Raw genomic sequence first — 26,703 nt, 5'->3', positions numbered from 1 at the left:
AGGCAAAATGTCATGTCTGCTTTAAATTAAAATCTTCTAGTCTAACTAAACATGAGCTCAACCGGTATTTCACTATGATTTGTAAAGCACTGATTTTGGTAAAAGATTTTGACTTTTATTGCGTGTATGTTATTGTTTTAGCTACATTTACTGCAAAATTTTTATTGTAATAATACTGAGGAATTTGATTCCAAAAACAAAGAAGCAAAGAGTATAATGAAAGAGAAGCAGAAATTCAAAAGAACAATCGCAACTGGTGAGTCTTTGTTATGTTGCAGAAATTGTAAATGATTGTAAATTTATTTTTTTAATTTGTTTCTGTATTAATGAAACCGTGTGAATAAGTAATGGAAGTTTATATAACGGATGTTTTCATAAAAACTTATCTTTGTAAAATAATTATATAGAATACAGTTACAACAATTTCTTTCCATACTTATCAGTAGTATTTACCATATTAAAATTTTAAACTAAAAATATTGGCCTCCAGAATGTGGCGAAAACAAATTCTATTTGACATAATTATCACTGGAACAAACTGTTTAGCCGATGTTACGTGTTTATCAACACTTAAACACCTAAATTAATTAATTGCCATAAGCCAAATCTTAGAGTTCATTAAGTGATTTTACGATGTGATAAATAGGGTTTTAGATTACGCGTTTCAGCTTTCGTTTGCCAAATATGTTCTTCAGTTACAAAATAACATATTTGATGATGTAAAGTTTTCTGTATTGTTGTGTGTAAAATTCCTAAGTTTTTCTGCTTTAGTTCGCCTCGTTTCAAACTTGACATGTAACCTTTAATCTCGTAATCTATAACTGTCAGTCTTGTGGGCGATATTCTCACGTTCTGCAAAACAAGTCACTTGTTTTGCTGACCTCTTACTCCCGAGCTTTTTCTCTAGAGAAGTCTTTTGCGAAGTTTTAGCCGACAGTCGCTGCAATAGGCGGTGGCTGCCTGTCTCGCATTAACTTGAAAATAACGTTCACTAATGCTATTTGATAACGTTTTAATTCGTTGTAACAATATACTTTTGATTGGAATTTTAGTTGTGGTTATGACAGGTAGCATATCTGACCAGAAACCTTTGCAAACAACAAGAACTCGCGCGGTTGCGACCCGCCGGGCAACTGTATGGGGTCAGGGGCCAGGCCCCAGTGCGCAGTTCGCGGCGGGGGCGCAACACCTAATTGAAACTTTATATTACCAACAACACCCAACAGAACCAAGGCCAAAGGGTATAAAAAATATATAATACAACTTAATTTAAAATGAGCAGAATACTATAGTTACGCATAACGCATCATCAGCTCTGCTTAAAACTACAAACACAACGTAAAAACTAAAGTATAAAAGCGGCTATCAATCAGCACTCACCAGGACGAAATAACACTCGCCAAATTGGTTGGCGTCTGCAAATTTCCGTCCTGGCGCGGTCATTTCTTGGATTATCGTTAACCTGTCTTTTCTATACGTAAACATCAGAGATTGGAAACTTTAGATTTTGCGCGGGAGAGACAATTTTGCAGCTTGGCTGTAATAAAGTTATCTGTAAAATTTGCTTAACTGAAAATGGAATACTATACTGAAAACTGTTAGCGCGACAAAAGTTTTGCGTGTTTGAGCGATTTTTCACGACTGGCCGCATTTATTTGTTGATTTTGCATAAAATGCGCAGCTATGAGCGCGGCCGAGTGGGTACTTTCCAACCCGGCGTAAAAACATTAGTTTTTATAAAAGTCTGGTTGTATAGTTTTATGCATAAATGAACAAATGAATGACCCATAAAGCAGTTTACGCTTAAAACAATGATTTTTAGCCGAAATATTTTTTACAAACTTTAGTGAAAAAAATAACACTGACAATTCCTCGCGCTCTATTTTTTTCGTATTCTGTTTTTATGTGCTTGCAGGACGTTTCATCGCAGGTTGCTTCGCACCACAAACAAAACGCCGAATTTCGCCGAACACTATAGTTACTGGTTCAAAAGCAAAAAATGATAAAATAATTTTCGCAAAGTTAACAACCACATGCACTAGAGCAGGGTTGGGCAACCTACGGCCCGCGAATGTAATTCATCCGGCCCGCCGCCTCTTTGACAAATTAGACATGAGTCTATTTTAAATGCTTTTTGACTATTTTAACTACGTAATTGCAAAAAATGTTTGCGCTTCGCGCGAATGTTCATTAGACTTCCGCTTGGTTTACGTTTTGATGCAGCCTTTTCAACTAGATCAGCGATTCTTTACCGTTGCGCTGTGGAAGGCTGCCAAGTGCGTCGCACAAAATATTGGATATATATTTTTTAACATTTTTCTTTTTTCGGCAATGTAATAAAAACTCGAAAAAAATTTAAAAGAAATATCGGTACACCAAAAAAAATCGCGATCGCTTCGCTCGCCAGATGAAACAGCAAACACTGAGCTAGATTAACTTGTTATCCCGTTCCCTCAAAGTAGTTTTATTACACTTCGCACTCTCTTTGCGCTATAACTTTAATGCCTCTGTAAATGTAATTAAACACGTTTTTAAGTACAAAAAATATACGAGGCCTGCGTGATTCGCATTTTTCTAACATTTTAATAACACCATTCTTAGTTATCAATTTGTGCGGTCCGCAGAGACCTTTTTAAGTTTCGTTTTGGCCCGCGACTAGAAAAAGGTTGCCGACCCCTGCACTTGAGGTTCTGTGCGGCGCGACGCTCTATAGTGGGTCGTTTCTATTTTCCAAGGGCGTCCGCAATGGTTTTGATTCGTATCTAAACTTAATTACGATCAGGCGCGAGCGTGACCATTTCAAAGGGGGGTGTCCCGCAATTTCAACTTAGGGAATTCCCCTATTTTCCGTCTGTAATGAATAATGACGTCATAAAAAAAGCAGAAATACTTAACGTCCAGCAAAAGCGAACACGTGCGTCGTATGAACACCCTTAGCGGGTACGGGCGGAGCCCGAAAAATTTTACGTTTTGTATATCTAGACGCTAAAACGGCGATTATTAGGAGCTTACGGCCCTTTAAATTTGTCTATTTGACGTTAGAAAAGTACAACACTCCGTTGACTCATTCACGTCCAATTGGCACGTGATTTCAATTGTGCGCGAAAACTATTAGATTGTTGTGTCAGAACTAGGGATGCTCAAAGTAGAATATCGAATCCTTGGATTCGAATCCAGATGGGATTCGAATCCAATTCTGCCATTTATTTCGGGTAATTGGAACCGATATAATTTAATGTTTTACCGCGGATTGTTGCGCCTAATTGTACAAACGCGTGTAGTAAGTTGGCCTGTCGACGCGGCGACCAATTTACAGTGCTTGCTTTAAATGTAACCTTGTAGTACACTGTCAGCGTTTTTTCGGGCGACCAATTACCGTGTCTCGCGATAACGTTCGTCTAATAATTAAGTGTCAATCAAGCGTTATTGGGCGAGCGGCTAACTTGTAATGTCTGGCGTGGAGTTTGCAATTTCCCTAAATGCGTAAGTTGCAAAAGTAACATAGCGTTGCGTGCTGGCCTTCTAAAACGTGCTGGCCTTCCATAAAATGCGCTATGGGGTTACTTAAGGTCAACTTTAGGCCATATTCAGGGAAGTTATGGAGTTATGCAAAACGTAATTGTCAAGAATTCGTTATGTCAATAATAACTTTGTATTCTTTGCAGTACATCATATGACTGCATAGCCGATCATGTTAGTCAAAAAAGAAGCAATAATGCTTTCAAAATCAGGACCGAATTGCTTAAGACTTTGATGTGCAGTGTTGCATTTGCTCACTTTTGGCAAAAATATAAGTTTTGGACACAACCTGGGCAGTTGACATATTACAGTTTACAGAACGGCTTCAGATGACAGAACTTTGTTATGAATGTTAAACATATGAGAGAGTTTTTTTATTATAATGTTCACATGTTGGAAAATTGTTTGGGCGTTTTTTTGCTGTGATTGTAGGCCCTGTAGGGTAGATTAAGATTAATCCCTTCCCCAAACAAAATCGAGGATAAATAATTTAATAAAAATATACTAGGATTCGCTATTCTGGATTCGTTATTCTAGATTCGAAACCTATTATTCTAGAATACCTTGGGATTCTACTTTGAACATCCCTAGTCAGAACAGGCTCTGTGACGTGTCAATCACAAACTGTTGCACTTCGTTGCCAGCAAAATTAATGCTGCTTATCAACAAATCTGGTGATATTTGTAGTTTAGTTTCGCCGATTGTATGAAACGTGGCCACATTGCTGTAGTTTACACGCCTGTTTTCTCTACGTCGTTGAGAAGTCTGTTCGTTTTACCAATAAAATACATATGCGTTAAAAGGCCTGTTTCAGATTACTTGAGTCGGTGACAGGCGAAATGCCAAATGAAACAACGATAACAAGCGGTGTGCAATGTTTCCGGTGTAACATAGCAGCAATTACGTTTTATTTTTGTGATCATTGTTTACTAAGATTTCAAAGGGGGGTGTCAAGACTCCTAAATACCCCCCCACGCTACGCCCCTGATTACGATATAAAATATTTAAAGACAGTTATTTTTTAAGCTTTGGCTTGACTGACCGCTATGAACTTTAAAAGATCGCAACAACATACTTACGTAGACTAATTACTAATTATCAGCTGTAGTTACACAATTAAAGGCGATATTTTGAATATCGTAGTGTTCAGTAGTCCGTTTCAGTCCCTCAAAACATTTTAAAAACAATGCTTACAAATATCATGGTAAGACATTTGCTTCGAACCTATTGTTACCCAAAACCGCAGCAACTGCTTATAATTTTCTTCAATAAATACAGAAAAGTAAATTTTTATCGCTGGGTACGTCCAATAAACTTTTCCAAAGGCGTCAATGACCGGGTTAAACCTTAACAACGTTCTGTTTATAACTGTTTACCACTGCAGCAATGACGTCTTTGGTTGTTTGCCGGTAAACGACCTTTTTAAACGGGACAAAGAGTCTTTATTACGAGCTTCGAACGTGACTTCGATCAACCTTATTATTTGTGTAGTGTTGCATGTATTTGCAAGGAAATAACTGGCGCTAAGTAATATTTCGCTTAGTAGTGGTGCTTAACACAAGTTGTCCTACACCAACTAATTAAATTTCTCGCCGAATCGGCGAGTGGGTGTCAATTAGCTTCGCCAGGAGCGATTTGCACTCGCATTGGCGAGCGGGCGAGTGCTTAAGCCCAACCCTGTAAAGATCGCAACTCACTAATAGGGATGTTCAAAGTAGAATATCGAAATCCATCCCATCTGGATTCGAATCCAATTCTGCCGTTTATTTCGGGTAATTGGAACCGATAAAATTTAATGTTTTACCGCGGATTAATACGCCTAATTGTACAAACGCATGTTGGCCTGTCGCTGCGGCGACACATTTGTAGTGCTTGCTTTAAGTTTAACCTCGTATTGCAGTGTCAGCGTTTTTTCAGGCGACCAATTACTTTGCGTCTAACGTTCTTCTAATAATTAAGTGTCAATCAAGCGTTATTGGGCGAGCGACTAACGTGTAATGTCTGGTGTGAAGTTCGCAATTTCCCTAAATGCGTTAAGTTGCAAAAGTAATATTGCGTTGTAAAACGTGCTGGCCGTCCACAAAATGCGCTATAGGGTTACTTAAGGTCAACTTTAGGCCAATATTCAGCGAGGTTATGCAGTTATGTACAGCGCAATTGTCTAGTATTTGTTATGTCAATAGCAACTTTGTTTTCTTTGCAGTACATTATTTGACTGTATAACAGATTATGTTAGTCAAAATAAAAGCACTAAGACCCAACAATGCTTTAAAAAAACAGGACCGAATTGCTAAAGGGTTCTGTGTGCAGTGTTGCATTGTACTTACTATAGACAAAAATATAAGTTTTGGCAACAACCTGGACAGTGGACAATGGACATATTACAGTTTACACAACTGCTTCATATGACAGTTGTTAGAATGTTAAACATATGGGAGATTTTTTTTTTATTATAATGTACACAATACACATGTTAGCAAATTGTTTGGGCGATTTATTGCTGTGATTGTGGGTCCTGTAGGGTAGGTTAAGATTAATCCCTTCCCCAAACAAAATCGAGGCTAAATAATTTAATAAAAATATACTAGGATTCGCTATTCTGGATTCGTTATTCTAGATTTGAAACCTATTATTCTAGAATACCTTGGAATTCTACTTTGAACATTCCTACTCACTAACAAGTGTAACTCTGGTGGGTGCACAGTTTACGATGACTATTTAGATGCAGCATTAGAGTATTAGAATTTTTTTTAAGTTGGTGTCAAATACTGTGCAACAGTATGGCACAAAGCTGGCGACTCGGCGACTATGTCGGCCAAAAAATCAGACAGAAAACCGAATAAATCGGTCCAAAAAAAATTTATCTTTTTAAATTGAAAAATTTATTTTTTTTGTTAATTTTCTTTGAAAGATCGTGTTCCAAAAATAACTTGTGCTTGTTCTACACTTATTCAATCCAATATGTTTTCAAAATGCTTTATATGTAGAAACATTATGCACTAAAATTGGGAATTTATTTGTTTTGTGCCATTCTGAAAAAATAAAAACGGAAAGTATAAAGCACGTTGTTTAGCAGGGAAAAGCCAGTGTTAAGCATATAGATTGTTTATTATTTTAAAAGTACTAAATTTCGATAGAACTGTTGTGTATTTGCAGTTTTACTTTGATTTGTACTTCTTTATTTAGTTAAAAACGCCATCATGATAGTCGCCATTCCTGTTAAATAGACAGGTATGACAATCCCATGGGCATATCAAGGATGTACAAGGCCATCAGTGGCGTATCCAGGGGTGTTTGGGGGTTCAGACCCCCCCTTTTCGTAGGTGACGTCGTTTTTTGATATCGTTTTTTGTTCGTTTTTTCAGCGTTTAAACTCACCGTCTAAAGCTGCATGTTTTTTAATGTAATTGGGCCACACGTTTTGGGCTCATGCGAAACCAAGATCGAGCGCAAAACGCCGTTTTTCGTTTCTTGTTTGGTCGACCATAAACGCAGGATTTTTTTCTCTTTTCACAAGTGTGTGAACTTTAACTGTATGTTAGCACAAGTTTTTTTGCACTTCGCGCGTATATTGTTTGTTATACAGTATGTTTTACATTAGGCCATGTCAGTGTTTTGGGCATAAGGGCGCTGTGTAATATTTCACCTTAAAACAAAACTGTTTTTGTACTGGTTTTGCGTCAATAGCTCTGGAAAAGTGCTTTGGGGCCGCGCCAAAAAAGTTTGTCGACCACTGCCTTAGACAAACTCATCATTTAAGTTTAGGGCGGGAACAAAAAAAACGAAAAATTAGCCCAAAGATGCCCGTCACCAGAAGGCTGGCAAGATTCTGCCAGCCTGCTGTGCAATCTAAATGTTTTGATGATATTGTAATGATTTTCTAAAAAAACATATATTTGAAGTGAGAATGTGTGGTGGGCCGCATCTAAACTTTGGGCGTATCGCGAGTTGGACACCCCTGACCTGAAACATTCCTAATTGCCAAAAAGTGGCAATTAATGTGTTTTTAATAAATATCATTCTTTAAATTAAGTGCTTTCAGAATGAACCAGTTGTCAAATACCTGTTAATTTATACTTTTATTATTTTTGTAATATCAAGTTTTAAATATTACTTTTGATAGAAATAGTATTCTTGAGCATTTCTTGATGAGCAAGAGGAGATGCTAACCGGCAGCAACTAGTACAGGGGTCGGCAACCTTTTTGTAGTCACGGGCCTAAACCAAACTAAGAAAGGTCTCTGGGGCCGCACAATAAGTTAACTAAGAATTGTGTTATTAAAATGTTAGAACAACTGTATATCAGGGGGGTATCATTTCTATTTTGTCAAAAAGGCAGCAGGCCGGATGAATTACTTTGACGGGCAGCTCCGGCCAGCGGGCCGTAGATTGCCGACCCCTGAACTAGTACAACGACTTTGTAACTCACAAAAGAACAAATGTTAAACATATAATTACCGTAAGCTGGGGATATTTCGGCCCAGACCGGTCAGTGATGTTTGTAAAAAAACAGATTGGTTTTGATTCATTTTTGCAGTTAATAAACTAAACCATGTGTTTGTATGTTCTTAAGTATTTTAGTTATACATAGTACTCTTAATCTAAACAGTTTAAGGGCATTATTTTCCTGTTTCAATATCAAACTAAGATTGTTTTAAAAGTTTCCGAAAATTTCCGAAAATTCCCCAAAATTTCCATGGAAAGTTTCGGCTCTGAAATTCCCGGGAATTTTGCAACCCTACAATTGCCTTTTTAATTTAATGCCATCTCCATGAATCTTTACACTAATCCTTGTGTTATAAGAATGTTGAATGCTGTCCCACATTGTATATTTGACCAACAGAAAAATGGTATGTCAATTTTTTAAATGTTCCCTTTATTTAGTATTTTAACTAAGAGTTCAGGCTATCCACCACATTGCTTTTAGTTATATGTTAATTGTCACATTTAGCATATAAAATCATCGGCAATAATATAAGGCTTAAAAGCAAACTTACTTGGACAAGGTACAACACAGTATGGCAGAATGCTGGCGACTTGGCGACTATGTCGGCCCAAGAATCAGCCAGAAAACCGAAGAAATTGGTGTAAAAAAATTTAAGTAAAAAAAAATTCAAAAATATTTTTTTTTCTTTTTTTTTCGAAAAATTATTTTTGAAAAGTTTTTTTCCAACATCCAATTTACAAAATACCTTGTGGTTGTTTCCAAACATATTTAATCACATCTATTTTTGAACAGCGGGAATATGTAATAACATTACACAACAGAATTGGCAGAAATTCATTTTGTTGTGTTATTTTGAAAAAAGTTACGGTAGTGTGAAGCACATTGTTTAGTGAAAAAAATCCAGTGTAAGGCATATAGACTATTTATTAGTTTAAAATGTACACACTTTTGATCATACAATTGTTACCTGTTGGCAGTTTTGCTTTGAATTGGCAAGTACTTCTATATTGAGTTGAATTCCCAATACCTGTTAATTTTACTGGTATAACATTCGCATCAGCATATTAAGGATGTACCAGGCTATGCTTCTCCACCTAAGGCCTAGCCCTAAAGTATATTTTTGGTTGTTTAATTACACAATTGCAATAAATTTTACTTTTAGCCTGGTTTTGCCAGGTTTATGTGTCTTTGTTTTCAACAAATCTATCCCAAAGGTAATATGCATACTATGGGGCATGTTGCAATGTGACTGAGACAATTTCTATTAAATTTTATTATAAATATCATTATTTAGAGCAATATAGATTGAAAATTTATCCAAAGAATATTTTTTCGTGCTTTTCAATCTGGTTATGAGCAGCACGTTTTCACACAAATTGCCTGAAAACAGATTATCTATGTACCACTTTTAAAGCAAGAAAAGCAGACATGTACGTACACCCCTAGGCCCCAGGTTGTACCTTCACACATGTCCCTTATGTATTAGTTAATGATTTAATGTCCAAAAATTTTCGCGCCTTCGGCGCTTTGTTTTGTTGTCCAATTTACTTAATAGCCTTGTTTATCGCCAAAACATGGCAAGGTTCATACATTCCTCAGGCGAACACATCATTTAAGTTTAGGGGCGCACCAAAAACCGAAGAATTTTCGCCAAAATGCTTGTCACCAGAAGGCTGGCAAGATTCTGCCAGCCTGGTACAACATAATAAAACCAAGCGTCCACAGTTTGATGGATTGTTTTGTTTTGTTTTAAAATTTAGGATAAAGTGTCACAGTAGTATATTGTTTTTTTGTGTGTGTGACACAACTTAAATAGTTTGTTCAGGAAAGTGGGTGTCCTACAATAAGGTTTTACCTTTTTGAGCAGGTAATACCTTTGTTTGTATCAAAATCCCATGTTGGTTAAAAGATTGCCTAAAAGACAATACAGCACAGCCAATCTCAATTCCCAACATATACCTTCATATATAATGATTCGAGTTGTTTTAAATGTGTATTCAATTATACTTTAATGTAATTTTGGTTTACCCATGTTGTTTGACAAAACCTTACTTTTAGATACTGATGAATCTGTGCCAGAGAAGAAGGCTAAGTTTATTAATTCTAAGACAAAAAATAAGGGAGATGTAATGAAAAAAAACAAACCATTTGCATTGAAACAAGCTATAAAAGTTAAAACTGAAAAGAAGCAACCACTTCCAAAGGAGACTGCTAAAACCAGAAAAGATAGAAAGACTGTCCGGTAATATCCTAACTTTCACTACTCTTGTTGTTGAGTGTTTTTTAACCACATAAAATACCTTGTTTGTAAATACAGAAAACAACAAAACCCTACTTTTGAACTCTCCGTGAAAGCAAAGCAGATATGGGAAAAGTTAAGAATTCAGAAAAACCGTTTAACTCCAACTGAAAAGAGTGTATTGGTAAAAGAACTTATGGAACTTGTTACCGAACATGAACAGAAGGTTTCATACAGTTTTATAAACATTTTTCTAAATTGTGGTATCTTTAAAAGTGGAGCAATTTCTATTTTCTTTTTGTTAATAGCTTGTTAACCTGGCTTATGCGCATGATACAAGCCGTGTTTTGCAAACCTGTCTAAAGCAAGGAAGCAAAGGCCAGCGTGAAAAGATATGTAGTCAACTTAATGATCATGTCATTGATATGTCTAAAAATGGTTATGCTAAAAATATTGTTTGGAAGATGCTAAAGTATGGGTAAGTATATCATTTTATTGAACTTAAATTTCTTCACTCTAAATTGCAACTTTATATTAAAGCCTCATGAAATGTTTTTTGGTTTACTCAGTAAGATGTTGTATTTTGAAAACCATTTATTTTTTAAACCCATTTATCTTTATTAAACACTGAATCATGGTGAACTATAGAGAAACTGTAAACTTTTAGGCCTGTTTTTGCATTAGATCACCAGATGAAAGAAACTTGGTTATATTAAGCTTCAAGGACAAAGCCTACAAGTTAATGAAAAACTCGAAGTCTGCCAGTGTAATTGAATATGCCTACAACAATTATGCCACAGCCAAGCAACGACACTTATTAGTCAAACAGTTTTATGGCAAAGTGTTTCGCATGTGCATGGTAAATATTGTGATTTGCAGATCTAATATTAAAAGTTTAATTCATGTAATGTATGTTAAATATTGTACTTCACTTAGATAAACCTGAATTCTTAATATTATTTTACTATAAACATTGTACATATTTTATGTTCAAAGTAGAATAGCTAGTCTTACTGTTTGTAATCCCAAAGTTTTTAAAGTAAAATCAGGCACGAAATTATAAATGTGAGAGGGAAGTTACCTGATACAGTTTTCGATATTATGTATTTTGTTATTAAGTTATTTGGGATATTCTGTTTTTTAGTTTTCAATTACGTTAAACCAATGTTTGCGACATGGACGGTACCTCCCCCCCTCTTTTAGTGTTAAAGTTCAAAGTTCAAATGTTTGTCTTCATTCAAACTAGCTTTAAGTTTCTTTTTAATGTGCAATTTGTTAAGCCCTATTCGTTCGCTTAATTTATTTAAAAAATTTACTTAAACTCTATCTATTGTTTTATGCTGTGATTTTGCAATGTTATATTTTAAAGTTGTTTTTCCGCCTCCCAATCAAGCATCTTAAATCCGTCCCCGGGTTCGGTGTAACACAATGTGTGTTTAGAAAATTTATCAAGCCAAAGGGGTCGCTAGTACAAAAAGGTTGGGGAGCACTGCCTAAGCTATCGATTTATAATTTAATTTATCTTGTCGTTGTCATTTTTATGAGTTAGGTCTATTTCAGATCTTACCAAAAACATTGTTAGAAGTCAAGTGGTTAATGGCAGAATCCAAACTATATTATAAAAAATTATACTAAAATGGGCATTTACGCCAGGCTAACATTTTTTCCCTTAATTTTAGCAGTAATAAAGCCAACAATTAGTTTTTACAAAAGTAAATATATACTACCTTACAAGGCACCACAAATCTATTTATCAAGCCAACATTTGTCAGTTCTTGCAGCAACTGGCCCTTAAAAAAACAAACATTTAGGCCAACTTTTTTCTAGAATGACTAAGAAAATTCTTATTTTGAGCACCTGTCCTGTATCCATTGTATATATTTCTTCAGTAAAAAAATATTTGTTATATTTTTTAATTTTAGAAATCTGACGATGATTCTTTAACTACAGTTCTAGCAGATGAACCAGACAAAAAAGAGTCAGTTTTGCAAAGTTATAAAGATGCACTTTTACCATTAATTGAAAAGAGTGTCATTGTTCACACTATTGTCCACAAGGCTTTTTTTGACTTTTTTGAACATTGCAACATACAAACGATCAGAATTGTAAGTTGAGTTTTTTTTAATTTTTTTGCGAGCAGCTATTGTATAGAACATTTGTAAAAGACCTAAATTGTGGCCAATTGGCCAATATTACTTTACTTTTATTGATAGAAGTATGGGGATATTCCTCATGTGAGGGAGAATTTTTTTTTCTTGTGTTATGACCCTATGTCGTTTTATTATTTTGGAGCTGCTTTCTTAGGCACTTGATAAACCTTTTTTCCCTGCTTTTGTTGGTTTCTTGTGAATTGTAAACATACCATCTGACCATCAAATAGATATAAGGATTATGTAATAAAGGTAATATTAGCAGTACTAGGAGAGGATAAGTTCATAGTTGGTATAAATATTGCAGAACTAATCCTCGGTCATTCCTAGTTGAAAGTTAAAAGTTTGCTTTATATCTGATGTACTGAGTTACATCTTGGTATTAGTTTTCTTATTTGGCTAAACAAAAGCAATAAAGAATGTTAGAGAAATTTAAACAGTTAAACTGCAAGAATATTATGTGTAGATAAAATATTTCAAGATTGTAACAACTAACTACTTTTAATTTCACTTTACTCTAATATTTATCTTCTAAAAATATGCAATCTTAATAGGAAATGATAGAACTTCTTCGTGACTCACTTGTTCATATGGTTCACACTCATGATGGTGCACATGTGGCAATGAACTGCATATGGCATGGAACAAAAAAGGATCAAAAGGTGTTGTTATTTGTGTTATTACTATTCTATAACATATACACAAATGGGGTGCATAACACTTTTTCAAATTTAAATTTATTTTGAATGACTGGTCAAGGTAGTATTGTTGCTTATCCATGCGATGCAAACTATTTTCTCATTTTAATGTTGTGATTATCTCTTGGTATGATGAATACAGGCCTCCGTAGTAAACTACAAGGTAGAAAATCCATTCCTTGCTAAATGGTTTCATAATGGCTATTATTTACGAACTTTAACCATTTGTAATTTCAATTTTAATTAAAAAAGAGGCAACCAATAAAAATTGTGTTTAAGATTAATATTTCAGTGTTTTTTAAAAGCTTGATCTGTAGGTTAAGTTGCAATTATAAATAATCAACTGAAGCGTTACAGTCAGTATACTCGCTCAGCACATTTTTTGGGTAGTTACACAATTTCATTCGCAGAGGTGTGCAAGTCAAAAAAATAATAAAAAGTTTTTTTTTTTATAAAATTTGATCTTCAGTCCTCTCCTGAACATGATCACTCTTTAGGCAAGGATTATTTACTATATATTAAGTACCCCATTTTAACTTCACAAGTTTTTTAGTTTTATTCAAGTTACATACCGACAAAACAGTGCGCAAATTAGTTCTTTTGAGCTGTGTAGGAACAAAAAAGTGCCCAAAACTTTAGAGCGTTATAAATTTACATCGATGGGACAATGGGTATAGTCCTTCACCAGTTAAATTAAACTTGTGAGTACTCTATTTAACCTGGGCAACGCCAGGTATTTCTTCTAATAAAACAGATACATCAAAATATTGCTCAGAAAACAATAATTTGGTTAACATTTTTTTACACCTAGCTCAAAGCTAACTAGTTTAGGCAGTTTTTTGTCTGTATGTAGATCTCATGTAAAAACTCATTTGGGAACTTTAGTTGTACTAGCTTTGGTTGCGTATGGTTGAAAAAGCGCCAACATTATTGAGCTTGCACAAACAGTGACCAAATTAGTTTTATTGGTGCTCCGTACGACTATAAAGTGACCAAATAAGTATATGCTTGTGTAGTTTGGTAATTGCAAGATTCAGTTTGTTATTTTGTGAATACCAAGTGATTTAGTTCTTGGTGTCCAGGCCCATTTAATCATATTTGCATCTTTTACCCCTGATTTGGGCTTAGTTTGTCAGAACAAGGTGTTGCAGTTGACGGGGATGTTACTTCGTACATAGGGGTAAGACACCAAACCATGGCTCTCAGTATCTGCATTTTTATTTGTATATAAAATCAAAAAGTCTCTGTGTTTAGCATTATGTGTTTTGTGTAATAGGAAGATATTTTTTTTTAAATAGAACAGCCCTATACTAATAACATTTTTGGTTGAATTAGATAAAAGTTATTTCCCTTCCTCTAATATTAATCTTACATCTTTTCTCTGTAATAACAATCTGGAGCCAGGTGTCTCTTTTTTGGTATGCACAGATCTATAATACTTGCAATATTGCTATATTGAGTAATGCCATTTGATATCTGGTAAACACAACATGTAATGTTTTTCCCTGTCCGTGAACTCTTGTTTGCTGTTTTATTGAGCCTTAAAGCTATGAAGTCAAATCTACAAAAATACCAACTTTCTTTGCTATATGAAAAACCTCTGACATAATAGCTTTGATCTTTTACGAACAAATTATTGCAATTATCTGCGATAAGCTTTCATTTGCAAAAAAGGACTCTTTACACTGTTTTTTAAAGCCTAAAAAGTTAGGACTTTCCGAAGATAAAAATTTTAGGCTCACTGTTTGCCTGTTTGGGTAAACAGTGTACAATGCAGAATTATAATATAACCAAAAAAGGAATATGTGTGCTATATGGATGTGTATGTGTGCTATATGGATGGACTAAATGACCAGCCTGAATTTATGTTATTATAAATAGGAAAGATACAAGGTCAAAAATCTTATTTTAATCAAAGGTATCAACGTAAAATAAATCTGTAACAAGTTTAAAAGTGAAAATTGATTACTGCTAAAACTGCTGCAACCTGAGCGATAATTTATTGCCTTGGTAGTTAAATTGTGCTTCACTTGACTAAGTTAGCCACACAAACTACCAAGCGAAATCGCGTCTCAAGCAAGCAAAATACTCCAAATAAAGAGACTTACTTTTATGTCAAAATGACTGTCTTTTTAATTAAGATTATTGTGGCGCCTCCCGTGCATGTTGCTTCCTCTCTTAACAAAAGTATCCAAAATAATTAGATTTTTTTTGTTTGCCAACAACTTAATTATAGAATTGCCAAGTTAGATGAATTCCCAACAAGGTCTTCCTGGAGCTTATTTGAGCACTTTGCATACAGATTTTCGTCTCTTGCGCAAAATTGTGGGCACCTGCGCGCATGGTAAAATATTGGAGGGAACACTGGTTCTCATCCTGTGGAAAAGAGTTCTAGTATCCTAAAACAAACCAAATCATAAATATTTGTTTTAGGAGTCACATTGGTTTATTAAAACTGGTATATAACCTTTCATATTGTATGAAAATCAAGTAGTTGCATTTACTGCCGTTAATTCTTGTTTGCTATTTTGTTACCGTTTTATTAATACACTAGACGAAATACCCGGCGTTGCCCAGGTTAAATAGAATATTTACCAGGTATTTTAACTGGGTAAATGTTAATTACACCACAACTATCACAATAATGTACGAAGACTACCTGAATTTTGTTTGATTAAACAAAATGAAACTAATCCAACACTATTGCACGTTACGTTGTTACTAGAGATAGACCTATATATCGGTTTACCGATAATATCGGCCAATATTTGGCTTCTACCGATATATCGGTATCGGTAAATGTAGGCCGATACTTTTGCCGATATTTTAGTGCAAAAATATGATCTAATTTTTCCTGCACAACAAACAACTTGTCAATTTTTTTATGAAAAACATTTTGGTTTTAGCATTACGCCAAGTTAATATGCAAAATAATAGTTTAATAATTAATAAAGGTGTATAAACTAAAACATTATTAGGATTTCATTTTCAATTTATTCAAGTTTTGAACATTTCCCAGGTATATGAAAAAATCGGTATCGGATATCGGTTGAAAAATTGTAAAAAATCGGGTATCGGTTACGGTCCAAAAAATGGATATCGGTCGATCTCTAGTTGTTACATGTTAAACTGCTGGCCTCATGTTATATACCATGAATATGCAAGATAAATGTGGTAATCAGAATACACCCAAAAAGTATTGTTATGGATGGCGTAAGAACTTCATAAGAGACATAAATAATGCAAACATATTCTTGTAATGTCATAACAAATTTGCTTATGCCTAAACCTTTGTACTGCGTGTCAGTAAATATAAATTTCAAGTCATGTCATGGGTTTCAAATCATGTCATATCGTGTGTCGAAAAAAAAAGGTTAACCTAATGCTTCCCCACAATCAGAGTAACACCCCACAGCCTGTGTGAAAGAGGCATTAATGGAATGGCGTGTTTAATAATTATGTGACTTATCTGCGTGGCTCTAAAGATCTAATTCTTGGTCTCCATAAATTGCCATTTATTTTTGCATTTGGTTAAACCAGTGTAAAATTAACGTATAAAAAGCAGTTTTGTGTGTGAAGTAGGTCACTAAAGGTAAGGCGCGAACGGGCTCTGACCATTTAATCACTAATCACGTGTTACCAGCATTGTATAATATTTTTCTTCAAGCCAAATGTTATAGCCGATAGTTTAAAAGAATACATTTAACATCAAACCAAATTGCAAAGTTGTGTGTTTTTTTAAAATGGAGCTACTAAACACACAACCTTGGCTAAACACCTCTTGCATATTTTACGTAACCAAAACCCCATGACATATTTCGATCAAAAATTACTAACATACGTAAAAAAGTCGTAGCATCAATTGTTCGAATTGCGCGAAATTCAAGCAAATACGTAATCCCGGTAGGTAGCATACTGCATCCAACGAAAAAAAATCCTGTTTGAAATGACAATTTGTTTAGTGTTCAAACCGCTGCACACAATATTTGGCAAACTCGTAGTTTTTATACACGGTTAGGGTTGCTGTACGTTGTCTGTGTAAGTGTCTTAATACCTGATGAAAGAATCTTAAGGAAAACACTGCAATAATCGCAATATTTTGTGAACTGGATTTTTACAGTAACGCAGGTTATTGCCCTATAAATGTTTGGAAACGTTTTACCCTTATACGTCAAGAGGTTTTGCAAGAAGTCGCATGCGCGCCCATTAGACTTAACATGCAAACAAAGTACAATGCTGCTTGATGTTTTTGAAATAGTTCGACTAAATAATCGACTATATCACATGTCACTTGGGTAAGCATGTCACACATCTTTTAAGTAATGAAACCCCGTAACATTTGCCAATTGGGGTTAACTCTCATACGTAAAACTTTTGGTTGTAATCCCGGTGCTAAACTGGGTCAAATGTGAGAAAAATCCCTAAAAAAATTAAACTTGCAAACTCTGCCAAGTATTGCGTGGATAAACGCATTGTACAAAGCCATTAGGATTTGGCCTCAATCACTGTCACAATATTGTTGAGAAGGTTTGTTGTACGATATCCGTGTAGGTTTCCTCATGTTTATTCAAAGTATGTTTAAAACAAGTGAAAATTGCTAGACCCTGGCTCTAAACGCCAAATTAAGCTGCGTCCAACGTCAGACAAACCTGTTGAAAAATATAAATTGCTTACTGTTAAAACGACAACAATTGGTATATTTTGCGAACTCTGCCTAAATTTGGCAGTTAAACTTAAGTCTTTACTTGGAACATTGCGCACGTTAATTAACATGAATTATAAGACGTGATGTGCTTTTTACGTAATCCCGGTACCAAATATCGCTTAAAACTGAAAATTGGTTACTATTAAAACCGCTGTAAGGACTAAATAGCCAACGGCTAAGAACGTCAAACATATTTTAAGTTGAAAACATTAAAATTTATTTTTATTAGGACAATATACCTAATGTGATTTTTTTATTTCGCAAATTGAAAACTACCGTAGTACAAATAATAGCTTTTAGGCCTTTGTACAAACAATAGCTTTTTGGTATACCAAATAACCGCTTTCGCTTGAAATCCAATAATAACAGCAAAGCTTTTAACGTCTATTTGGGCCGTTATTTTCACCATTAAACTTATGAACAGATCCGTATATAGTGTTCCAAACAGTAAAACTGTTTATGGGTTACAAAATGATTTGGCTTTTATAAATTACAGATAAAAAAAAACGAGTTGACCGAACTGAAAACTAACTGTGAACCGCGCTAGCGTAACATCGAAATGTAAGATATCCAGCTATGTTGTAGATTAGACTCTGTGTCAGGTAACAGAAAACTTAGTTTGTATTGCTGGGAACGATTGTTATGGGCGAGACTGGATTAAGTAGCAATAAGGTTCACACTGAACAGCGATTATTTAGGTCAGTACATAATTACGTTAATTTGATTTTTACGGTAATGCAAAATCTGCGCCCAACATTATTATGTTCTAATCTGCGTGACTCTAAAGCAGCGGTTCCCAAACTTGGGGTCCGTACAGCAGTTTTAGAGGGTCCGCAAGGCGAATTAGTCTTTCAAGTTTTTAAACATTAGTCTAAGTTACATTATCTGTCATCTTTATTGTCTTTAGTTATGCTTTATTATTTGATCATATAGCGTGTTTTATGATGTCTATTGTGACATCATAAAGCATCTATTATGCTGTACTACCTGCTATCAGCTAATCGTTCGCATAAGTTAGAACAGGGTGGTCCAAACCCAGTTGCAATTTCAGCCAAATTGATCTGGTTAATTAAACCTTTTTGCGCGAAATAATAACGTCTTTGTAATTTAGCGATTGGGGAGTATGCAATATCTCTTTTACGCGAACATTCTACGCTTATAAAATGCAGTCTTCTAATTAAAATTTTTGTCAACTACGCAAATTTTTCGCGCTTTGTGCACACCAGTTTTCCCGGTCTCATAACATTCGATTTTATTTGCGCACGAGTCCGACGACAGAAGCAAGTTTCTGGAGCGTATCCGTCTATCGATGCTACTTTGTGACTTTATCTTTAAACATTTCATGCCTCGACCAAACGAAAAACGTTGATCCGCTCCTGGTACGCATTTAGCCTACTTTATGTGGCCCGCAAAGAATATGCAAGAAATATTGTGGCCCGCGATGCAGTCAACCGTGGACCACCCTGAGTTAGAAGGTTGTTACATTAGAATGAATCGTGACTGCACTAGTGTATTACAAGAAATATGGGTCAGCTGACCCTTGAAATTTTATAGGGCCGCGAAATATCAAAATAATTGCAAGGGGTCCGCCAGGCAAAATTTTTAGAAAAGTTTGGGAACCACCGCTCTAAAATGTTTGGGAACCGCCGCTCTTAAATTACTATTTTTACACAGTTTTTATACAATGTAACAAAGTATGTAACCATAAGAAACATTACTATCCTCGCATTAAATGTCAATTTTTTTTTTTTTTTTTGGTCTTTAGTTGAAAACATTAAAATTTTACTTTATTAAGGAAATTTACGTGGTTAAACAAAGGCAATATACTTAATTCGATTTTCTATGTCCAGGCAGGTAATTGAGCTTAAAAAAAGTTTTGCAGGAACATCTTAAACTTGGACTATCCTTTAAGTGGTTAAACAAACTTCAAAAAGCTACTAAACTGAAAAGTATAAACTTGAAGGTTTCTTGATGTTTTTTAAAAGTATGTGTAGTATACAGTGTTTGTTATGTCTGCTTTAAACACCAAATTAGGCTGCATCCAACGTCAGACAAACCCGTAACCCATTAAAAAATTTTTTTATGTCAACGCAGGTAGTTGCACTTGAAAAAAAGGTTTTGCGCGGTTACGTTACGAGATTTACGATATATCACGCGCACGCCCGGGGAGTCGCCGGTCCTTTTGTTAGCCGATGACGCAATGCTCTGCCAGCGACCGAGGAGAGGCAAGCACACCACGGGGAGTCACCGGTCATTTTGTTAGCGAACGACGACGCCTTGCTCTGCCAGCGACTGTTAGTCGACGACGCCGTTGCTTTGCCGGCGACCGACCGGGCGAACATATTACAGACATCTCAAAAATATTTTCTTTTATATATATTAAGATTAAGATATACAATTTCATATGTGTATAATTATTTCTATATTAAATTGTAGGTCATCATAAAATCTCTGAAAGAATTTGTGCTTAAACTTTCTTGTGAAGAATTTGGCTACCTGCCATTAATCGCTGCATTTGATTGTGTTGATGACACAGTTTTCATCAAGAAAGCACTTATTTCGGTAAGTGTAATACATTAACATAATATTTTTTAGCATAATTATTATTTTTTTGTGGTTTTGGGTTTTTAATTAACTAGAAAAAGGTCATCAGAAAATACTACAGTAAAATCAGATATTAAACATAGTTTAGTGATTCTATATTTTGCATGCAGTTCTCTGATGAGATGATTATGTAGTCCATTATTTCCCAACGTATGGGTTAAGACCCAAAGTTGGGCTGCCTGATAATTGTTTGGGGGTCACTCAAAGGATAAAACCAAAATACTAAGGAACCTTAAAAGTTAAAACAAAAATACAAATGAATAATAGTGTGTCAGGTTTATTCCATTATTACCTCATAGTTGCATTTTGTTTAATTATTTTAATGTGCAGCAAGTGAGTTTTTCACCATAGCAAAACAATTTTTTGAACTAGTTGTTATTGTGTTGACCTTGGCATTTTTACCTGTTTAGTGTTTATTTTTGATACTTATTTGATTTTTTGAATGTATTTAGTTACATACTTATGTACTACATCGGAAGATTACGCTTGTAAAGCACTAGGATTAAGAGTCATGTAAATAATGAGTACAAGCTTTTCTTTGTACTAATGCGGCATTTATAATGGACAGGTTTTTTTTGCTGTTTCGAGTCTATAATAGTTTTTTCGTGGAGTCACAAAATTAACTTTCCGGTGATATTTCATCTGATTGCTGCTATTTGGCTTCTTTAGGCCCTTTTTTCCCCTTGGTTTGCTATTTTTCCGATTTTATTTTCTTGCAAAACTATGCATTGATCTACCCACTGTGTTTAATTGAAGTGTACCTTCTTCCCTGGCTCATGACGAGAGATGTCTGATATTATCGGATTGTCAGCATATCTGTCATAATGGTTCATAAAAAAGTCACACTATTATATTTTTTGTGTTGTTAAAACTTTGTTTAAAGGTGAGCCCCTGGTAAGTCAAAGAGATAAGAAACCTTACATTAAAGGCCATATCTACAGATATAGAAAGTATTTCAGTGAAATAAGTACACATTTCTCATAAGAAAGAAAGTTTTTACCCAATTGATTACCAATTTTAAGTATCTGAAAACATAGGTTACATGACCTGGTAAATTGACATGTTATGACCTGGCGGCCATTTCAAAATTTAGATGTTTTTGCTGGATTTATGGACCTTAAATGACACCAATTGGTTGTGAAACACTTGTGTGAAAAAGAGTATACAAAAAAGGCATTTTTATTAATCTACTTTGCTTAGTTACATTGCGGTTTGCTAAGATACGAAAGGCGTAAGAGATCAAACTTACACTTTCTCTATAAAGTCAATGTGTTATATTTGCACTAAATTTGCAAATTATTCTTTTATTTAGAACTATTTTGTTCACACAAAAATGGTAGTTTAATTGTAGATCATATTTTACTATAAAGTTCAGGAGGCATGCCAAGAAGCCCTATTACCAAAAACCTAGCTTTCAAAACTATGCATTAAATTCAATTTTTTGATGCAGTCTATTACCAAAGGCTTGGATGCACTAATTCATAACAAGTATGGTCGCAAGTTGGTTTTGTATCTCATGTCCCCCAGAAATTTGTCTCATTTTCTTCCTGAAACCATCAAGATGCTCTCGAAAGGTGACGAAAATTCAACAAGGTTAGTTTTAATTATTAATGCTCATTTACAATTTTTTGCAATATCTGGTACAATATTCCAACAGCAAAATAACCATGTTTACTTTGTATTTTAATTAAAATGAATTTAACACCTTACTAAGACATGCTATATTTTCTAAATACGAGGTACGCTTGAGAAAGTTACGTGTGACACTTTTGTTTAAATCTAACTCGAATTAGGCAAGTTGCCGCCGTCTAATATTACAGCCACACAGCCACGGTTATAAATATTAATATCAGTTTTTGCCTATTTAAATTGTTACCCCCAAGAGTTACGTGACTTCTGGGCTGAGCTGTTCCGCGCCCGCATTTGTATTCAGACTAGAATTTTATTTGGTGGGGAAGGCAAAGAGTCTTTGCCAAAGACTTTCAAATTTATTTAAATTTTACTCTTCGAATTAACAAACAGTGAGCAGGGGTGCAGGGCACTGACAAAGCTTCAATATAAATATCATATCTCAGGGTTAAGGCGACGTATGCAAAACAAAAAATAAAACTTAGCGCAGGTTCAAAAAAGAAATTCAAAAAAAAAAAAACCAAAAAAACAGCTTGCATAATTTATAAAAGTTTTGGGTATTACGTCCCTTTATCGATTAAAAATACCCGTATCGCCTAAGAAAAAACTTAATCGTCTAAAAAAGTCTGGTTAGCCTCGTTTTATGCGGCGATGCATCTTTTCAGAAAGTCTATGAATTCTCGTTTACAACACCGACTATTTCATTGATTAAATTTTTTTTTGTGTAATTTGACATTCGAAGTCGTCAATATTGTTTTAAATTTTGGTTGGCACTTAACAAAAAACATTGTGCGTTTGTTTCACCTTGTTCTGCACCGGCAGGATTGAAGTAAATCAATAGCTTTTAGAAGCAAATGAAAAAAGCATGTTAATTGTTTTATAACGTTATATTTTGTTACTCAGCAAAAAGCCAATGGATCAACGTCATCGCGAATTATCTGAGGCGGCCTCACCCGCTATCATCGATTACGTCACAAAAAACGTGCGACCTCTAGCGTTTGACCGATCGTTGTTTGTCTTTGTCGAAACTGCTATTCTCTGTTGCTATGGAGACACCAGTTCCTTAGTTGAAGCCGTTCTATCACTCGTGGATGAGCCCTTTATACCCGGAGAGAAGGACTCGAACGGAAAAGTATTTCTTAACTTAGTCTTTAAGCATTTTTAAAATTGTTTATTATATTCATTTAACACGCTTAACAACACTTTGTTTTGCCGAGTAAACTTAGCAGTCCAAAAACCATAGAATCCTGCGTTTTTTGCAAACTAACACGATTTCGCATTATTTAAAATTGATAATTATATAATTAAACTAAAGAGCGGGCGAATAATGACAATGAGACATATTTGATGCGCAGTTCACCCTCTGTGGTACCGTATTGTTAGATGTGCTTAATCTTACACCCTCTGTGGGACCGTATTGTTAGGTGTACTTAATCTTAGTAAAAAACGATTTGGTGTTTAATAATTGCGAAGATAGATATGGTGTTGCTACCAGGCATAGTATATTTAAAATAGGTTCCTCTGGCATATATTTCTTTAACCAACGTTTCGGCTTACTATCCGACAAGCCTTCGTCAGGGACTAACACACAAAGCCAACAGGGCGCAAAGTAAAGTCACACAATTTTACTTGCCGGATAGTAAGCCGAAACGTTGGTTAAAGAAATATATGCCAGAGGAACCTATTTTAAATATTGCGAAAATAGATTGGCATGAAAAGTGTTACTCTAGTAATAATAAGCCGTATTAATCAAATCTCAAAAATAAACGGCCTATTGAACGTATGGCGACTACTAGATACGTTTTATTGCGGTATTTCAAACATATTCTTCGGACTATGTAAACGGCCTCCTAGACTTAAATAGGTAATAAGTTACAAAACGAAAAAAAAATTGTTGGATAAAAATTAAGGTGCCGAGTTTTGGACGAGCTGTAGAGATTGTTGGCGGTTATGCGCTCCAGTAGAATGTAACCGCAAACATGCCAACCTTGGCGTTCATAACTTGTTATGAACCTTATCAAGCCTATGGTTTTGGTTTGAGAAGTCTCTGCCTGAAAGCATTACTTTTTTGTGACCTTCGATAAATAGCCATAGTGCTCGTCTCGCCTAAAATTGTAACAATGACTTTAACTTGTACTACCAAAGAAAGAGTCTAATGGAGGCCTAAATTTGATACTATGTTTTAGTTTTTTTAATTTTTGGTTGTGATTAATTTACTTCAAATTAGTGATTTATAATCTAACTTTATTGCAACAGCTGCATTTGATTGAGGATCCAAGCGGCCATCTACTTGTTAAAAAAATTATTGTTTCTGAGTCAAAATCAAAGGAATCCGATCCGCAATCAAGTATGTTAACGTTTAGCGTTGTTTGTTTGGTCAGTGGATCGTTAAGATTAATGTTTGCTTGGCTTGTGTGTTTTATTTTCCCTACTACCGTATTACTCTGCGGGATTTTTCCTGTACAACCTCAAAATATTTACACTGACTTGATGCGAATTACAACTTTATCTTCCCGAATTAACCCTGCGCACAGTTACGCAGTACAACAATACCTTTCATTTAAATCAGTGATTCTCAACCGGGTTGTCATTTTTAACACTCAAGGATGCCGGGAGATTTTTCGAATTATTTAGGATCCCATTTTTGGCTCAATGGGTAAGCTTTTTGATAGAATTTGTTGTGTACGATAAGTGCAAAAAATTAAAAAGTTTTTTTTAACCTTGTTGTACAGGTAAATTGATGTTTAAACCTCGTTTGTTGTAACGTTACAGTCAGCAAAACTACGAACAAGGGTGCCACGAACTATTTATAATTCCTGTAGGGTATCGCAATCCAAAACAGGATGGGAACCACTGATTTAAATAGATTGCATGTTGGTTGTGTTGCCGTGACACAGACAAAAGCACAAAAATAGTTAACGAAGTTAATAAAATGTTTAGTCATCTTCAAAAATTTAGTTTTACATTTTAACTGTATTAAATCTTCGTTGCAGCGACATACGGTATACGCGAGCCGGCAGAATTAGCCACGTAGGCCTAGTTTATCGCATTGGGTTTTGCTCGAACTTCATTTTAGCTTCAGATTCAGATAGTGTTGCGTATCTCTTATTTGGACAAATGTTTTACACAATATTTGCTATGTCTGTTTTTCGGAGGTGATTTACAATAATCCTGTTCCTATCTCGATACTATGCAATGTATTCCTAATAGGTCAAACTGTTGTGAAAAAAGCAATTTTTAGGTCGACATTTCTCATTTTTGGGTCAAAAATCGTCGCACTAATAATGAGAACATGTTTATAATTGATTTGTAAATTACTCTATATTCCAAGCAATTTTTTTAACATTTTGCTTGCGTAGCTTTTAAAAATATTTAAGTTTATATTTTTGGGTTTAGAATCCAGTTTTTCAGCTGCTTTGTTGAATCGTATTCCCCCATACAAGATGGCATCGTGGAGTGCTTGCAACAGAGGATCACAGATTTTGTTATCGTGAGTTTTAAGGGGTTTTTGCTGTTTTTTTTATATGATTTCGGAGGTTTCTAACATTTAATAAAAAATTGGAAAGTAAATTCTGCCTTATTAATCCCGCCATGTATATATTTTTTATACTGGGTGTATCAAACCTAAAAAAAAAACTCACTTTTAATGAATTTTTGTTTCATTTTTTAGACTTGTCAAAAGCAAGGATAACATCATATCTGAGAAGAGCAAAACTCTTTTAGTAAAAGAACTTCCTTCTCTGCGGATAAACGCCACTACTGTTAAGTCTACGGAAATTTTATGCCAAAAAATTGAATAAATTTTCAAGTGTTCATCGGCGTCTTTTTCTTTATTCCAGTACGATTAAATATAGCGAAAATAAACAACGTCAGCTGATAAGCAACCACGGGTGTTGTTTAATTTACCCGTAGTCTGGTATTTGATGTTTAAACAAACTATGAAGGCAATAGATCAAGTCTAATAAAAAAAAAAAAAATTTGAACTATGAAAATTGGAAACTCGTCCGAATATGAGCAATAACTTTACTGTTTAGTGATTTTGACATGCAAAAATATTAACTAAGCACTTTCGAGAGTTTTGCATATACCCCGCCCCAATGGAAAGTAAAACTCGTTTTTCGCACACATTGATTTAATAAATTGATGAAACCCGGTACAATGTCACACATTTTAATTATTTTTTATAAAGCTAATAAAATAATTACGCTGACCAACAAAACTATTTTACTATCTATCGGTAACAAGCATAGTATCAGCGGTTCTTAACCTGTGGGTAATTTCAGGATAACAGGTGATGGGTAATCAGCTGAACCAGAATATTTAGAATTGTAGATGTAACAAACAATGTCACAGCTGTAAGTGGTAGGGTTGCTTTATTTCCTCACAAGGACAGTGCTTGTTTCGTCATAGTGATCATGTTTGTGCCGGTTTTCGGTATTTTGTTTTTATGTAACAGAATATTAAGATTTTTCGTGTATCCGCTAGCCTAGCTATTTTTTTATAATCAGTTTAGTCACAGCTGTTTTATAACCAAGCTTGTTGGCTGCGTCCTGTTAGCGTTTATTCACTCGATCCGTTAGAAATTAGTGCATTTCTAAGCAAAAAGGTCTACGACAATTAGGGCATCCAATGGCAGAAAAGTCTAGACTTTTAGACCTTGAGGTCCTGGCAATGCACTGATTTGGACCTTTTAGTTAAACTCCCGGCGTAGAT

At 34.9% G+C, this 26,703-nt stretch overlaps 1 protein-coding gene across 1 annotated transcript; it reads left to right on the top strand.

Annotated features, from left to right (window-relative positions):
• The first annotated feature begins 145 nt into the window (after positions 1-145).
• On the top strand, positions 146-25,868 carry LOC146140534 (pumilio homolog 3-like). Its single transcript, XM_083393124.1, has 13 exons — positions 146-256; positions 10,024-10,207; positions 10,283-10,430; positions 10,513-10,682; positions 10,889-11,063; positions 12,127-12,309; positions 12,909-13,016; positions 20,194-20,319; positions 21,812-21,954; positions 22,894-23,122; positions 24,247-24,337; positions 25,387-25,480; positions 25,661-25,868. The coding sequence occupies exons 1-13, from the start codon at positions 217-219 to the stop codon at positions 25,788-25,790; spliced, it is 1,821 nt and encodes a 606-aa protein (XP_083249250.1). The 5' UTR covers positions 146-216; the 3' UTR covers positions 25,791-25,868.
• The last annotated feature ends 835 nt before the right edge of the window (positions 25,869-26,703 follow it).

Source organism: Ascidiella aspersa, chromosome 6 (assembly GCF_963924565.1).
Source record: "Ascidiella aspersa chromosome 6, kaAscAspe10.2, whole genome shotgun sequence".
In the NCBI taxonomy this organism is placed as follows: domain Eukaryota; kingdom Metazoa; phylum Chordata; class Ascidiacea; order Phlebobranchia; family Ascidiidae; genus Ascidiella; species Ascidiella aspersa.
The sequence above is the reverse complement of the archived record's forward strand: the minus strand, read 5'-3'. Positions and strand labels throughout refer to the sequence as shown.